The sequence below is a fragment of the Coregonus clupeaformis genome, chromosome 7 (assembly GCF_020615455.1).
Source record: "Coregonus clupeaformis isolate EN_2021a chromosome 7, ASM2061545v1, whole genome shotgun sequence".
In the NCBI taxonomy this organism is placed as follows: Eukaryota; Metazoa; Chordata; class Actinopteri; order Salmoniformes; family Salmonidae; genus Coregonus; species Coregonus clupeaformis.
This window is the reverse complement of record NC_059198.1, coordinates 3,402,843-3,420,708: the sequence shown is the minus strand read 5'-3', so window position 1 is coordinate 3,420,708 and position 17,866 is coordinate 3,402,843. Positions and strand designations below refer to the sequence as shown.

The window sequence follows — 17,866 nt, the reverse complement described above, 5'->3', positions numbered from 1 at the left end:
AGTTATTTAATGTACTAAGGGAATGGAGAATGTAGAGAAGTCATACGCCCTTAACCTAAACCAGGAAGTTAGAAACACAGTATGAGAGAGAAAACAGATGTACACTACAGATGTACAGCACGCTGTAGAGTAGCTACTATACATAAAACAGCAGGCCATAAGGCCGTATTCAGTGAAAAAACTATAACAAGAATAAGTCAACAAGTTTCTATGGACAATGAGAAAAGCATGTTTGAAATTATTATACATTCGAGTTTCTTTATTTCACTCAGTAGGCCTGATGTTTGTATTGTTGAGTGAATAACATAAGTCCAAATCTGCATTCCTGCAGGACCGGAAGATTGATGATGATTTTGACTTATCCCACAAAACCGATATCTGGGTTTCATTGAGAAGAGGCCAACTGTCTCTAGTCCACTATTCTGCTGATGAATACTCATTTCAGCAACCCCTTCATGAAAGGTTATCTAAGGGTTCAGATAGTATTACAGTACTCACTCCAGTGCTACCCTGGATCATGCCTGTCCTGCATTGACATCTGCTGGCCTTAGGAGGACGATACTATACTACCAAGAGAAGAGTCCTACTTTGCTGTACATGGCCTTGAGGTCAGAGACGGAAGAGGAAGCGAGACATCACACTCCCTCCTTTGTTTCTGGTTCACATACAGTCAATGAACTAAGCAGACCAGACCCAGCTGCTAATACATTGTTGCCTGTGGGAGAGCCACCCCTTAAGTAGACTGGAACTGTAACAATTATTTTCAATGGTAAACGGCCTGAGTGGGAGATCTTCATTCATCCATCATCTTTGCTCGAGGCCTCTAGGGCTGCGCTCAGGAGAGTGGAATGATCTGAACGTTGTAGATATAAATTTTTTGTATAGAGCTGGCATCATTCCCCATTCTACACTGAACAGAAATATATATAAACGCAACATGCAACAATTTCTAAGATTTTATTGAGTTACAGTTCATATAAGGAAATCAGTCAATAGAAATACATTAATTAGGCCCTAATCTATGGATTTCACATGACTGGGCAGGGGCGAACTCATGGGTGGGCCTGGGATGGCATAGGGCCTGGCTCACACTTGGGAGCCAGGCCCAGTCAAAATGAGTTTTTCCCCACAAAAGGGCTTTATTACAGATAGAAATACTCCTCAGTTTCAGCAGCTGTCTGGGTGGCTGGTCTCAGACTATCCCGCAGGTGAAGAAGCCGGATGTGGAGGTCCTGGGCTGGCGTGGTTACACGTGGTCTGCGGTTGTGAGGCCAGTTGGACATTCTGCCAAATTCTCTTAAACAACGTTGGAGGCGGCTTATGGTAGAAAAATTTACATTCAATTCTCTGGCAACAGCTCTGGTGGGCATTCCTGCAGTCAGCATGCTCCCTCAAAACATGAGACATATGTGGCATTGTGTTGTGTGACAAAACTGCACATTTTACAGTGGCTTTTATTGCCCTCAGCACAAGGTGCACCTGTGTAATGATCATGCTGTTTAATCAGTTTCTTGATATGCCAGTCAGGTGGATGGATTATCTTGGCAAAGGAGAAATGCTCACTAACAGGGATGGAAACAAATTTGTGCACAACTTTTGAGAGAAATAAGCTATTTGTGCGTATGGAAAATGTATGTGATCTTTTATTTCAGCTCATGAAACATGGGACCAACACTTTACATGTTGCATTTATATTTTTGTTCAGTATACATCATTGGACAGGAAAAGTCGCAACGCTCGCTCACTATAAAAACATGGGTGTTTTATTAGACAAGTTTAAAAGATTGACGTTTCGGCCAGGGCATGGGGAAGACAATTAGGGAGAACTCTCTTCAGCTGGTGGTGCTAATGAGAGACAGTGTGGTAGACCATACAGGTTGTTACTCAGGGTGTGCTGTGGTCAATGTCTCCACCTAGTGATGAAAAACAGAAGTAAAACCAACAAACAACTGGAAAACTGGACAAGCTTTTTTCAACTACAGTAGGTGTAATTGATATGCAACCATTACTATATAATTTGTTGAATATGTTGGGCTTTGAAAAATAAACAACATGGCTAAGCAAAACTAGGGATGACAACAAAAAACATCAAAAGGTTAGGCAATGACAGAGAACCATGTCTTTTCTACATAATATACAATATTTCAGCACTGTATTTCCATCTGAACATTCTGTAAAGTCGAACTCGACCCAGATGGATTCCATAACAGCACAGTTCACACATTAATCATCTATGTAATTAGTTTGTATTCTGAACATAAATATATTAGATATTAATTATACCTTACGACAACAGATAGTCATAATTAATCATCCCTTAGTATTACAAGTTTGTGTCATAATAAAAACACATTTGATCCATAAACCTTACTGAGCCTTGTGATAAGACCTCTTACCAGGATGAGCAAGGTCTTCCACTTCCTCTGGTGGAATCATAGACTTATAAGGGTTGGAAGCAGCTGTTAGAAGGCTTTCTCCATAACAAAGGTCCCCAAAATTCTGAAGGTCAAAGGTTAACACTGCGCTTCACTGTGTAGTGGTCTGTGACTGTGTTACTGCACATCCTGACAACAATGCAGTGGATTGTGAATGTTAGCGTTGGACTTATCAATTGTGAAATACAGTTCTCATGACAAAATGTAAATCGTTTGGAACTCGTGAGAGCATGTAAGCATGCCATTATCATGTGCAATTAGTCAAGTCATGTAGGACAAGAAAACGATCACACTTTTGAGCAGTGTGCATCTTATCTGAAGTGTGCTGAGGATGAAATTAACAAAGATACGCTGTTAATAATGTACCACAACAATGATTGGTCATAAGTCTACTATATTTTATCTGCATGCTTCATATTGAGGAATATACTTGAGTTTGCAACCACAGGGTAAAATATCCAGCTATGCCACTATGAGGAGATGCTCACTTATGTGTTGTTGAAATGTAGTGGACACACCTTGGCTTCCTGCCATTTTGTTCTTCAGAGAAGGAATGGGACATCTAGCTGATGTTGACCACTGAAGTTATGTTGACAAATCAAGAGTTCAATTCAGTAGACTTTACACAATAGACACTGTCCATCGCAGTTCTAAGTATGTTAGAAGCATTGCACTTCAGCCTTCATACCTGCTTGTGGGTAGTTTGAACTCAACTGTTTTTATTATGTGGTCCTATGGATTCATGGTACTACCATTATATTTTCTATTTTGTAATTTTTCTATGCATGAATTTCATGTTACTATTTTAGCATTGTTCACACATTTGCTAAAAGAAAGTCACACAATAACCATTCAAAACAAACAAAGTTATAGCAACTTTAATAGAAATGAGTTTAAATTACTATAACTCAATTTTTGCATTAGTCATTCTTCATACAAAAAGACAATATAAAAAATGGTTACAAAAAAATACATATAATTAAAATCTGGAAATCCTATAGAGGGGGACATTTCCCTGGGGAATATATCAATAAATGAATGAGAAGTACAAAGTTGTTTGGTCATCAAATGCCACATTTTGGGCACAATACATATAATATTACATAGGCTTGCTGCATAAGACAAGATATAATAAATATACAATATTCTTCAAGAATAAAACAAAAACAATAGATCTCATGACTGCATAACTTGACAACACATTCCTTCATATTTTCAGTCCACATAATGGTTGAAAATTTGGTCCAAATGGACCAACTACACTTGCAACAAAGTATTCAAACAGAAATAACTTTACACTTATGGTATGCAAAATATCCATACAATTGCCTTGTTAGCTACATTTTTTACAGGCAGCATTTAATTCTGTCTTTTGACAAACTGAAGGGGGAAAAAACGAACACACATATATATATATATATATACACATACACATACACATACACATACATACATACATACATACATACATACATACATACATACACACACAAAATGTGACATCTTCCTCTGACAATGCGCTCTAAAACCTGCTCATTCATTGGTATATTGGTCCAAAATGTTCAGGAGATATTCAATAACAGACTGCTTTGTCTGGCAGCATCTGTCTAATTGGCCTCTCAGCCTTCTATTACAACCCTACTTTTTCACAGTGATGTTGTACGCAACAGTTCCTCTAAATGTGAACCCCAAGTAAAATGTGACGTTTTCATTGCCATAAGGCACCGAGGCTGCTTTCAGATGAGGAATAGTGAACTTCTTCTCTTTTGGGCCATCAAGGTAGACTATCCCATCTTCTGTCCACCCAGACACAGTCCTGAGCAGTTTTGCCATCTCTGGCATTTTCCACACCTCCCCACTGAACCACTTCATTCTCTTTTCTGAGATGGAGAGGACCTTTGTAATCGTTTCAACCTTGCTCTTGTGGGCAATCTTGTCCCATCCACTTCCATTACTCAGAAAAAAGTGGGTGTAAATCCTTTTCTTCCTTTGTGGTATATCCTTCATTTTGGTCCAGTAGCTTCTTTTGAGGTACTCAACAGGTGATAGAACAATGTTGTATTTGGTCTCCTTTTCAGGGTCAGTGTCATGATCTTCTGGCCAGAAGAGTAAGATGAGCAGGAACAGAGCACTGGACAGGCACTTCCGTTTCTCTGTTGGGAACTGCTGACTGAGTTTCTGAAGGTCTTTCAGAGCAGCCAATTTTGGAGATTGGGTTGTAAGGCAACTCAGAGCAATTTGAGCTGCTATGTAATTGACAAGATCCATTTGATCCAACCTGGCCATCAGAGGGTTGCTGGGGTAGAGAGATATGATATTCTCTAGGACTTTGACTTGGTCTCTTTCTTTCTGGTCAGTCAGAAGGGAGAAGATCGAAGTTATATTCCCCCCACCAAGCCGGTAAATGATCATGCGTTTCATGAAAGGAGATAAACTGCCAGGGTTCGACTGGCACAGCTTTGGGGCAATACCGAGAGAGGCATCACTGAAATATTTACCATACTCAGAAGATTTTCTTACCAACCATGTCATTGGATGGCTTATTTTCATCTCAGAGCTTTCAATCGTCTCCTCCTCATCTGCACTGATGTCTGTCTGGAAATAACTCAGGTCTTCCGAGATCCACTCCAGGGCTTAATGTAGTGTCATTTGAAGGCCTTTCAAATTGCTGTGAAAATTCTCCCAGGGCTTCTTCACTTCCTCAGGAATGTAATCGGTGAGCAGGTACTTCATACATTCTGAGTGGCCATACGTTTTTCTTGAGAAAACACGCAATGAGAATACAAGCTTCAACAGACTGCAGCCAACTTCAACTGCAGCAAAAAAGCCACTGTTGTTCATGTTCTCAAGTTTCAACAGCATCTGCTGTATTTTCTGCCGTTTTTGGTACTTTCTCAATTGCTTTACACTTGGCGTTGAACCATCTTCTGTACACCTGGCCTTTTGTGTCAAGAATGTAAGCGTTGTTAGGCATTTGTTTTGCTGCAATCTCTACCCAATCTTTTGCCTCTTCAAACTTCTCATGGGAGTAATTCAGGCGAGCAAGTTGCTGAGCAAAGAATGCATCTTTGTTGAAGCGTTTGTATGCCTCCTTGAGGAGCTCGATTGCCTTGTCAGGGGTTTCCTTTTCACTCACATGTTCAAGGAGAGGAGAGAAAAAGCTGTTTGATTCATCACCTTTACTTACTCTGAAACGTCTCATGAACAGGGTTCGCAAAAAACTTTGCATAATCTTCTTTTCCAAATCTGTGCTCAAAAGCACATCCTCGTGGAGAAGATCCATGGCCAACCCACTTTGCTGCTTTTGGTCACCGAGGAGCTGCTGAAGGATTTCCTTTGCAACAAGTGGATGAATGATTCGAATTGATTCAATGTGTGTCTTGTCATCTCTAAGATGTATAAAGACAAGTTTGGCCTGCTCACTCAGTGATCTCTCAAAAGCATGCTGGTGGAATCGATCCATATGAATGGTGAATACTAGCAGAGCTTCGCAATGGGACTGGGAAATGAATTAGTTCTGAACATAAGTGTTGAGCAATGCCACATACCGAATGAGCCGAGTGACGACTGCTTCATGATCGATGCCTTGGAGCAAATGTTTCACAAATTGCGCAACATACTCAACAATCTTCTGGTGTTCAAATTCTTCACTCATCAAGATGAATGTCAAAATGAATTCTGGCTGGTACTGTTCTTCAAGCTGCTGCCGTTTCCCAGCAAACTGTCTCTTCTCTTCTTTTGATAGTTTGTGAGTGACAGCTACATTCTGCAATGGCGAGACCTTGCACATCTTCTCTGGGTTATGTGATCGTCTGCAGCTCAACAGAATGAAACACGGTGTTCCTTGTTTGATTTTCTTAGTGTTGATGGAAAACTCCAATTAATTCCTCATCTCATCAAGGTATTCTTTGTCACAGTCCTCTATCAACAGGAGCACTGGGAGACATTTCTCAGGATCTTTTTCCTCATACTCTCGGAGTTGAACAGCATGTTCAGATACAATGGCTGCTGAGTATGACTGCTTCACAACAGCACATCTTAGGTCTTTCCTGTTGTTCCACAGCACCTGCCTTCCCACTGTGCTTCCACCGCTTCCTGGGTGATGGTAGATGTTGATACTGTTCACAGGTCTGTCTACACCCCATTTCATAGTGTCAGTGAGAAGTTCGGAGACCTACCTGTATGCATCCCTTTGAATCACTTCTCCAACAAACGTATTCTCTGCAAGCCAGAAATGCAACCAGGTCACTCTTTCCCCGTGGTAAAACTGTCTTTCAATGTTTTCTTTTTCTGCTTTGATGTAATCGTCGCTTGTTTCATCACAATGATTGACACTCAGGATTTCCAAGGAATACATCCTTTTCTCCTCACGAAGTTTCAAGAAGGCACTGTCCTTTCAGGTAGATAGGCAAGTGTTTGGTGTCGCATCAACATGGCTCATTTTCATCCCGACAACACTGGAACGGTTCACAGTTTCTGTTCCACATAAACCCTCTGTAAAACATTGCCATTTCTGATAGTTGTCCTCAGATTCTGAGATGCAAATGATGTCTTCATGACCTTCCATATCTGTGAAGAACTCATAGAAGGTGTGCAAAAGTGGTTTCTCAACTGGGGAGGTGAGAAGGAAGACCACAGTGAATGTTCCTTTTGGCAAGATCTGTTTGCAGATCAGTGACACGGATTCCCTGAGGAGTGTCATCTTCGTTTTAATCAATATCATTTCATCAGAGGGGTTTTCATTCCCTTTGTAATCGCTTCGTCCATTGCAAAAGATCCAGCTAGTTTGCTCAAACAAATGCAAATGGCTCACAAAATCGGCAATGCTTATACCACTTGGTATTTTGTAGTTCTGCATGAAATGTATATTTGCAGCATGGTGCTGGATGTTTTTACTGCACAGTCCTGACAGCTTGGAATCTGGGTAGAAGTCGAACACACAGAAAATGTTCATGTTGAGCAAGAAGTCAATGTTGCTCAAGTCATCTGGTTTGAACTTGTTAGTGACAAGAATGTACCATTTCTCCTTTTCAATGAATTTCTTGCCACTGGTTATCAGCATGGTGAGTTTCCTTCCAAGGTCTTGGCAGATGTCTGGGGTGTTAATATATCGACAATGCTCAGCCTCTTCTCTTCGGCCATCTCTGTCTCGCTGGTAGAAGTAATTTTGATCACTCACTGGCTCGGTTTTAGATCCTACCCTGCGATAGATTGTTTCCTTTTCATGCTCAATCTTGTTAGAGGACTCTTTGAAGTTCGGCAGACGAACAGAGTACACTCGGTTCTTAACAATGCTTATGGAGGGAACAATATCAACCTCCACCACATATCTTTGTTCTGTGCTATACATGTCCATGACCTCTATAAACCGAGGTGGGCGAATGCACTGTCGCACATGCTCGCTGTCAGAGAGAGAGAGAAACTCCTCTCAATGTGATCCAATGCATCAACATGTATCTTTCTCAGAAACCGGAACACCGATTATCTCGCCATGCACATAGCCTGCATCATCCCTACTGTCTATCACACCAAAGTGTATTGTAACATTTTATCTGATATTCATGCAGCCAGCACCGAATTTGAGAACCTCTTTGGAAAATGTCGCCTGTAGTCTTGTGCGGTTCAATTTGGCAGTATTGTCAAGTGACTTGTACTCATGACAGGGAGAGATCAGATCAAATACACCAGATTCAGGTTGCAGAACACTATGTTTGACATATGTGAAATCAATGCCTTCTTTGTCAAATGGCCATGGCTTGCAGTCTCTCTTTGTGGTTAACACATTGTCCTCAGATTGTCCTTGATGAGTTTGTTTCTCTTCCTCTGAAATACCTTGATCTGTCTCTGGAATCTGGTGAGCTGATCCCTGCTTCTTCTTTTTACTTCCCTTTTCACTATTGTTGCTACTTTGAGGCTTTTCCTTGCCCTGAGTTCTCTGTTTTGTGTCTACAAGCTCATTTCTCTTTCTGATGATCAACAGAGCTGGTCCTGATTTCATTCCAATCTCTTTTCTCAGATAGTCCTCAGTCAGTACAAGGAGGATTCTCCCATCTACATCTTCCTCATAAAGTTTTTTGATGTATTGCTCCTTCACTCCAATAGTTCTTAACCAGGAGCTCATGTGGGAGTCAGTCCATTTTTCAACAGGCAGTTCATCAAGTTCCTCTGCTGTAGAATAAAAAATAGAAACATAAATTAACAGTGATTTATTACTTACACTACCAGTCAAAAGAAGATAGCCCTATTTGGTAAAACAGCTCAAATAAGCAAAGAGAAACGACAGTCCATCATTACTTTAAGACATGAAGGTCAGTCAATACGGAAAATTAAGAACTTTGAAAGTTTCTTCAAGTGCAGTCGCAAACACCATCAAGTGCTATGATGAAACTGGCTCTCATGAGGACCGCCACAGGAATGGAAGACCCAGAGTTACCTCTGCTGCAGAGGATAAGTGCATTAAAGTTACCAGCCTCAGAAATTGGAGCCCAAATAAATGCTTCACAGAGTTCAAGTAACAGACGCATCTCAACATCAACTGTTCAGAGGGGACTGTGTGAATCAGACCTTCATGGTCGAATTGCTGCAAAGAAACCACTACTAAAGGGCACCAATAATAAGAAGAGACTTGCTTGGGCCAAGAAACACGAGCAATAGACATTAGAACAGCGAAAAAGTTGAGATTTTTGGTTGCAACTGCCGTGGCTTTGTGAGACGCAGTGTGGGTGAATGGATGATCTCCGCATGTGTAGTTTCCACCGTAAAGCATGGAGGTGGTGTTATGGTGTGGGGGTGCTTTGCTGGTGACACTGTCTGTAATTTATTTAGAATTCAAGGCACACTTAACCAGCATGGCTACCACAGCATTCTGCAGCGATACACCATCCATCTGGTTTGGACTATCATTTATTTTTCAACAGGACAATGACCCAACACACCTCCAGACTGTGTAAGGGTTATTTTACCAAGAAGGAGTGATGAGTGCTGCATCAGATGACCTGGCCTCCACAATCCCCCGACCTCAACACAATTGAGATGGTTTGGGATGAGTCGGATGGCAGAGTGAAGGAAAATCAGCCAACAAGTGCTCATCATATGTGGGAACTCCTTCAAGACTGTTGGAAAAGCATTCCAGGTGAAGCTGGTTGAGAGAATGCCAAGAGTGTGCAAAGCTGTCATCAAGGCAAAGGGTGGCTATTTGAAGAATCTCAAATATATTTTGATTTGTTTAACACCTTTTCGGTTACTACATGATTCCATATGTGTTATTTCATAGTTTTGATGTCTTCACTATTATTCTACAATGTAAAAAAAATAGTAAAAAATAAAGAAAAACCCTGGAATGAGCAGGTGTGTCCAAACTTTTGACTGGTACTCTATATTAATGATGATTTTATATTCTACTAATACTTATCATTACACCAATATCTCCAAAACTGTTTCTTACCCATTATTCCACTTCAGTCTACGAGCTCACTGCTGAGTAGGGTCTTGTATAATCAGTCTGAGGAAAATAGTAACTATTAATAATTTGTCATCTTTTATTTTGCAAATCAACCACATGATCTTAAAATAGCACTGCTTGTTTTTCTACTGTGTGTTGCTCAGTTAAACATATTTGACATTTAACATAAACTACAAAAGTAGTACAGCATTTAGTAGGCTGTGAATAGAAAACAAACCGTTCTTGTGCTGAGTGTTGCAACAGAGGACAGACGATTTTTATGCGCTACGTGCATCAGCACTCTGCTGTCCCGTTTAGGGCTCTGGCAGTCATGACATTTCGTCAGCCGGTAATTGTCAATGCAACTAACTGCCGGTCTCACGGTAATTAACATAAACACATTTAGCATCTCCTGGCTTCCATGCGTCGCCTAAAAGCCACTGACGCAGACCTTTGGAACATCTACATTTTAAAAAGTCTAATAAAACCATAGCCTACACCATCACAATAAATCCCTTATGTATTTTAGACAGGTCTAAAGAAACATGATATGAAGAAAATGTAGTCTATTTCAGATAAACATTATAGCATACCGAGTTGTGTTAGGCCCTGATCTGGCTATGTCGTATGGCTGTGGGCTACACTAATTAATTTGGCAAACAAGATTTGCTTCGAATTCTGTGGCATTATTTTATATTATGACGAATACAATTGAACATATAAAATAATAAAATAGAAAGGATGTTTTGTCCAAAAGATTTGAGGAGTGCGCACATGCGGCTATTCTGTTGAGCGCTTAACAAAGAAACAGGTCTTCCTATATGCTTAATTTAGAGTTATTTATGCAGCTTTAGTTGTGATCAAAACATATAGCCAAACGTTTATATTTGTCATATACAGTGGGGGAAAAAAGTAACATCTCCCACCGTAGTCACAGTGAAGCCAAGCGCTACATACGCTTCGTCATACAGTGAGGGAAAAAAGTATTTCGTCAGCCACCAATTGTGCAAGTTCTCCCACTTAAAAAGATGAGAGAGGCCTGTAATTTTCATCATAGGTACACGTCAACTACGACAGACAAATTGAGAAAAAAAAATCCAGAAAATCACATTGTAGGATTTTTAATGAATTTATTTGCAAATTATGGTGGAAAATAACTATTTGGTCACCTACAAACAAGCAAGATTTCTGGCTCTCACAGACCTGTAACTTCTTCTTTAAGAGGCTCCTCTGTCCTCCACTCGTTACCTGTATTAATGGCACCTGTTTGAACTTGTTATCAGTATAAAAGACACCTGTCCACAACCTCAAACAGTCACACTCCAAACTCCACTATGGCCAAGACCAAAGAGCTGTCAAAGGACACCAGAAACAAAATTGTAGACCTGCACCAGGCTGGGAAGACTGAATCTGCAATAGGTAAGCAGCTTGGTTTGAAGAAATCAACTGTGGGAGCAATTATTAGGAAATGGAAGACATACAAGACCACTGATAATCTCCCGCGATCTGGGGCTCCACGCAAGATCTCACCCCGTGGGGTCAAAATGATCACAAGAACGGTGAGCAAAAATCCCAGAACCACACGAGGGGACCTAGTGAATGACCTGCAGAGAGCTGGGACCAAAGTAACAAAGCCTACCATCAGTAACACACTACGCCGCCAAGGACTCAAATCCTGCAGTGCCAGACGTGTCCCCCTGCTTAAGCCAGTACATGTCCAGGCCCGTCTGAAGTTTGCTAGAGTGCATTTGGATGATCCAGAAGAGGATTGGGAGAATGTCATATGGTCAGATGAAACCAAAATAGAACTTTTTGGTAAAAACTCAACTCGTCGTGTTTGGAGGACAAAGAATGCTGAGTTGCATCCAAAGAACACCATACCTACTGTGAAGCATGGGGGTGGAAACATCATGCTTTGGGGCTGTTTTTCTGCAAAGGGACCAGGACGACTGATCCGTGTAAAGGAAAGAATGAATGGGGCCATGTATCGTGAGATTTTGAGTGAAAACCTCCTTCCATCAGCAAGGGCATTGAAGATGAAACGTGGCTGGGTCTTTCAGCATGACAATGATCCCAAACACACCGCCCGGGCAACGAAGGAGTGGCTTCGTAAGAAGCATTTCAAGGTCCTGGAGTGGCCTAGCCAGTCTCCAGATCTCAACCCCATAGAAAATCTTTGGAGGGAGTTGAAAGTCTGTGTTGCCCAGCGACAGCCCCAAAACATCACTGCTCTAGAGGAGATCTGCATGGAGGAATGGGCCAAAATACCAGCAACAGTGTGTGAAAACCTTGTGAAGACCGACAGAAAACGTTTGACCTGTGTCATTGCCAACAAAGGGTATATAACAAAGTATTGAGAAACTTTTGTTATTGACCAAATACTTATTTTCCACCATAATTTGCAAATAAATTCATAAAAAATCCTACAATGTGATTTTCTGGACAAAACAATTCTCAATTTCTCTGTCATAGTTGACGTGTACCTATGATGAAAATTACAGGCCTCTCTCATCTTTTTAAGTGGGAGAACTTGCACAATTGGTGGCTGACTAAATACATTTTTTCCCCACTGTATGACGGAAGATTCACAAAAGGTTAGAGCAATATGGTGGATAACGCCTATATGGTGGATGGTGCCTAACGGTGGAAAATGTATTTGCTTTCACCAGTCAAGTTCTTTCACATACAGTGGGGGAAAAAAGTATTTAGTCAGCCACCAATTGTGCAAGTTCTCCCACTTAAAAAGATGAGAGAGGCCTGTAATTTTCATCATAGGTACACGTCAACTATGACAGACAAAATGAGAAAAAAAATCCAGAAAATCACATTGTAGGATTTTTTATGAATTTATTTGCAAATGATGGTGGAAAATAAGTATTTGGTCAATAACAAAAGTTTCTCAATACTTTGTTATATACCCTTTGTTGGCAATGACACAGGTCAAACGTTTTCTGTAAGTCTTCACAAGGTTTTCACACACTGTTGCTGGTAGTGGCCGGGGACTTTAATGCAGGGAAACTTAAATCCGTTCTACCTAATTTCTACCAGCATGTTAAATGTGCAACCAAAGGAAAAAAACTCTAGACCACCTTTACTCCACACACAGAGACGCATACAAAGCTCTCCCTCGCCCTCCATTTGGCAAATCTGACCATAACTCTATCCTCCTGATTCCTGCTTATAAGCAAAAACTAAAGCAGGAAGCACCAGTGACTTCGGTTAATAAAAAAAAGTGGTCAGATGACGCAGATGCTAAGCTCACAGGGCTTTTTTTGCTAGCACAGACTGGAACATGTTCCGGGATTCTTCAGACAGCATTGAAGAGTACACCACATCAGTCACTGGCTTCATCAATAAGTGCATCGATGATGTCGTCCCCACAGTGACCGTACGTACATACCCCAACCAGAAGCCATGGATTACAGGAAACATCCGCACTGAGCTAAAGGGTAGAGCTGCCGCTTTCAAGGAACGGGACTCTAACCCGGACGCTTATAAGAAATCCCGCTATGCCCTCCGACGAACCATCAAACAGGCAAAGAGTCAATACAGGACTAAGATTGAATCGTACTACACTGGCTCTGACGCTCGTCGGATGTGGCAGGCTTGAAAACTATTACAGACTACAAAAGGGAAGCACAGCCGCGAGCTGCCCAGTGACACAAGCCTACCAGGCGAGCTAAACCACTTCTATGCTCGCTTCGAGGCAAGCAACACTGAAGCATGCATGAGAGCACCAGCTGTTCCGGATGACTATGTGATCACGCTCTCCGTAGCCGATGTGAGTAAGACTTTTAAGCAGGTCAACATTCACAAGGCCGCAGGGCCAGACGGATTACCAGGACGTGTACTCCGAGCATGTGCTGACCAACTGGCAAGTGTCTTCACTGACATTTTCAACATGTCCCTGACTGAGTCTGTAATACCAACATGTTTCAAGCAGACCACCATAATCCCCGTGCCCAAGGACTCTAAGATAACCTGCCTAAATGACTACCGACCCGTAGCACTGACGTCTGTAGCCATGAAGTGCTTTGAAAGGCTGGTCATGGCTCAATCAACAGCATTATCCCAGAAACCCTAGACCCACTCCAATTTGCATACCGCCCCAACAGATCCACAGATGATGCAATCTCTATTGCACTCCACACTGCCCTTTCCCACCTGGACAAGAGGAACACCTACGTGAGAATGCTATTCATTGACTACAGCTCAGCATTCAACACCATAGTGCCCTCTAAGTTCATCACTAAGCTAAGGATCCTGGGACTAAACACCTCCCTCTGCAACTGGATCCTGGACTTCCTGACGGGCCGCCCCCAGGTGGTAAGGGTAGTTAACAACACATCTGCCACACTGATCCTCAACACGGGGGCTCCTCAGGGGTGCGTGCTCAGTCCCCTCCTGTACTCTCTGTTCACCCATGACTGCATGGCCAGGCACGACTCCAACACCATCATTAAGTTTGCCGACGACACAACAGTGGTAGGCCTGATCACCGACAACGATGAGACAGCCTATAGGGAGGAGGTCAGAGACCTGGCCGTGTGGTGCCAGGACAACAACCTCTCCCTCAACGTGACCAAGACAAAGGAGATGATGGTGGACTACAGGAAAAAAAAGAAGACTGAGCACGCCCTCATTCTCATCGATGGGGCTGTAGTGGAACAGGTTGAGAGCTTCAAGTTCCTTGGTGTCCACATCACCAACGAACTATCATGGTCCAAACACACCAAGACAGTCGTGAAGAGGGCACGACAAAGCCTATTCCCCCTCAGGAGACTGAAAATATTTGGCATGGGTCCTCAGATCCTCAAAAAATTATACAGCTGCACCATCGAGAGCATCCTGACTGGTTGCATCACCACCTGGTATGGCAACTGCTTGGCCTCCGACCGCAAGGCACTACAGAGGGTAGTGCGTACGGCCCAGTACATCACTGGGGCCAAGCTTCCTGCCATCCAGGACCTCTATACCAGGCGGTGTCAGAGGAAGGCCCTCAAAATTGTCAAAGACTCCAGCCACCCTAGTCATAGACTGTTCTCTCTGCTACCGCACGGCAAGCAGTACCGGAGTGCCAAGTCTTGGTCCAAAAGACTTCTCAACAGCTTCTACCCCAAGCCATAAGACTCCTGAACAGCTAATCATGGCTACCCGGACTATTTTCACTGCCCCCCCACCCCATCCTTTTTACGCTGCTGCTACTCTGTTAATTATTTATGCATAGTCACTTTAACTCTACCCACATGTACATATTACCTCAACTACCTCAACTAGCCGGTGCCCCCGCACATTGACTCTGCAACGGTACCCCCCTGTATATATAGCCTCCCTACTGTTATTTTATTTTACTTCTGCTCTTTTTTTTTGTTGTTGTTTTATTTTTACTTTTTTTGTTAAAAATAAATGCACTGTTGGTTAAGGGCTGTAAGTAAGCATTTCACTGTAATGTCTGCACCTGTTGTATTCGGCGCATGTGACCAATAAAATTTGATTTGATTTGATTTTGGCCCATTCCTCCATGCAGATCTCCTCTAGAGCAGTGATGTTTTGGGGCTGTCGCTGGGCAACACGGACTTTCAACTCCCTCCAAAGACTTTCTATGGGGTTGAGATCTGGAGACTGGCTAGGCCACTACAGGACCTTGAAATGCTTCTTACGAAGCCACTCCTTCGTTGCCCGGGCGGTGTGTTTGGGATCATTGTCATGCTGAAAGACCCAGCCACGTTTCATCTTCAATGCCCTTGCTGATGGAAGGAGGTTTCACTCAAAATCTCACAATACATGGCCCCATTCATTCTTTCCTTTACACGGATCAGTCGTCCTGGTCCCTTTGCAGAAAAAACAGCCCCAAAGCATGATGTTTCCACCCCCCATGCTTCACAGTAGGTATGGTGTTCTTTGGATGCAACTCAGCATTCTTTGTCCTCCAAACACGACGAGTTGAGTTGTTACCAAAAAGTTCTATTTTGGTTTCATCTGACCATATGACATTCTCCCAATCCTCTTCTGGATCATCCAAATGCACTCTAGCAAACTTCAGACGGGCCTGGACATGTACTGGCTTAAGCAGGGGGACACGTCTGGCACTGCAGGATTTGAGTCCCTGGCGGCGTGAGTGTGTTACTGATGGTAGGCTTTGTTACTTTGGTCCCAGCTCTCTGCAGGTCATTCACTAGGTCCCCCCGTGTGGTTCTGGGATTTTTGCTCACCGTTCTTGTGATCATTTTGACCCCTCGGGGTGAGATCTTGCGTGGAGCCCCAGATCGAGGGAGATTATCAGTGGTCTTGTATGCCTTCCATTTCCTAATAATTGCTCCCACAATTGATTTCTTCAAACCAAGCTGCTTACCTATTGCAGATTCAGTCTTCCCAGCCTGGTGCAGGTCTACAATTTTGGTCTACAATTCTGGTGTCCTTTGACAGCTCTTTGGTCTTGGCCATAGTGGAGTTTGGAGTGTGACTGTTTGAGGTTGTGGACAGGTGTCTTTTATACTGATAACAAGTTCAAACAGGTGCCATTAATACAGGTAACGAGTGGAGGACAGAGGAGCCTCTTAAAGAAGAAGTTACAGGTCTGTGAGAGCCAGAAATCTTGCTTGTTTGTAGGTGACCAAATACTTATTTTCCACCATAATTTGCAAATAAATTCATTAAAAATCCTACAATGTGATTTTCTTGATTTTTTTCTTCTCAATTTGTCTGTCATATTTGATGACAGACAAATGGAATTTTCCCACACTGTAAGTGAAAGGAGATGAAGGAAAGGAGATGAGGGAGCATGTTCAGACTACTAGGACACTAAGACACAGACAGACACTATCCTTTCCTTAGCTATTACCCAAAAGGAATTAGTTGTGACCCACCAGTGGCCCTTCCCACCATAGAAACACTGGGATAGGAGACAAGAAAAGGATATTCAGTGACAGGAAGTTACACCTAAAGGTCAAAGGTCATATACAACCATACCTATAACCTGGAGGTACTGTCTGACAACACTGAGGGTCAGGGCCCAGGAAGATGTACAGGTCCAGGATTCCTCCCACAGCCACCCAGGTCAGAGCAGGGCTAGGCTGCAGGACCACCTCTAGAGAGAGAAGGAGAGGTCAAACTCGGCTCAATCATTTACACCTGTATCCTGATACAGTAGAAGTACTGTGCCATGTAAACACAAAAAAAGACTGACTGCCGACATTCTGGGCAGAGCTGCTAAGTAGCATGGCCGACAGCCATGGTGGTCTGCTCGAGGCTAAATACCCATTATATTGTCAGATCGTCAAAAGAGGGATTACAAAATCTACTAGCTCAAACCAAAGCTTTCCTATTAGAACAAAACATTTCAGCTTTTGGATATGGTACATGGAGCAACATGCTTTTTAACCATGGCATTGCTGTTGAGCAGGAAGACCCCATGAGCCTTTCCATCCCCTCCTGCACCATGTAGAACGGATGGGAGCCATACAGGTTGGCATCGCCCTGCATGGTGAATAAAGAAGACACTTCTGACTTACCACTCCTGATCATGATTTAAAAAGGAAGCAAATTAATGATGACGACGAAGATGAAGATGATGATAATGACGTCAGACTCACATGGGGCGCCATGTCCCTGTTCCAGAGGGTGAGGAGGTCCAATTGAGGTCCTGGCTGAGGGGGGTGTAGTGTTCCCCCAGCCCAGACATCAGTGAGGAGGCCAGGGAGGTAGACAGCTGCAGGTACTGGTCAGCATACAGCAGCGGGGCCACAGTGGTGTTCACACTGACAGACAGAGGACAGCGGTGTCATGCTTATGACAGTTGTAAGTAGGGACAGGGACATCTTACGTCATGCTTATGACAGTTGTAAGTAGGGACAGGGACATCTTACGTCATGCTTATGACAGTTGTAAGTAGGGACAGGGACATCTTACGTCATGCTTATGACAGTTGTAAGTAGGGACAGAGGCGTCCTATGTCATGCTTATGGGTGTTATACTGCAAGCCAATTTACCC

The 17,866-nt window shown here is 42.7% G+C and overlaps 1 protein-coding gene across 1 annotated transcript; it reads right to left on the bottom strand.

Moving 5' to 3' along the window:
• Nucleotides 1–6,820: 6,820 nt before the first annotated feature.
• Nucleotides 6,821–17,304, bottom strand: LOC121568784 (sterile alpha motif domain-containing protein 9-like). The gene is made up of 4 exons (XM_041879209.2): nucleotides 17,258–17,304; nucleotides 16,846–16,963; nucleotides 9,880–9,936; nucleotides 6,821–8,603 (listed from the first exon to the last, which is right to left on the bottom strand). Exon 4 carries the CDS (start codon nucleotides 7,789–7,791, stop codon nucleotides 6,832–6,834), a length of 960 nt encoding a protein of 319 aa, XP_041735143.2. The 5' UTR covers nucleotides 7,792–8,603; nucleotides 9,880–9,936; nucleotides 16,846–16,963; nucleotides 17,258–17,304; the 3' UTR covers nucleotides 6,821–6,831.
• Between the last annotated feature and the right edge of the window lie 562 nt (nucleotides 17,305–17,866).

What these genes read in the sequence shown, in the direction of transcription:
- LOC121568784 (XM_041879209.2), bottom strand. Translation starts at nt 7,791, where the DNA reads ATGGACATGTATAGCACAGAACAAAGATATGTGGTGGAGGTTGATATT.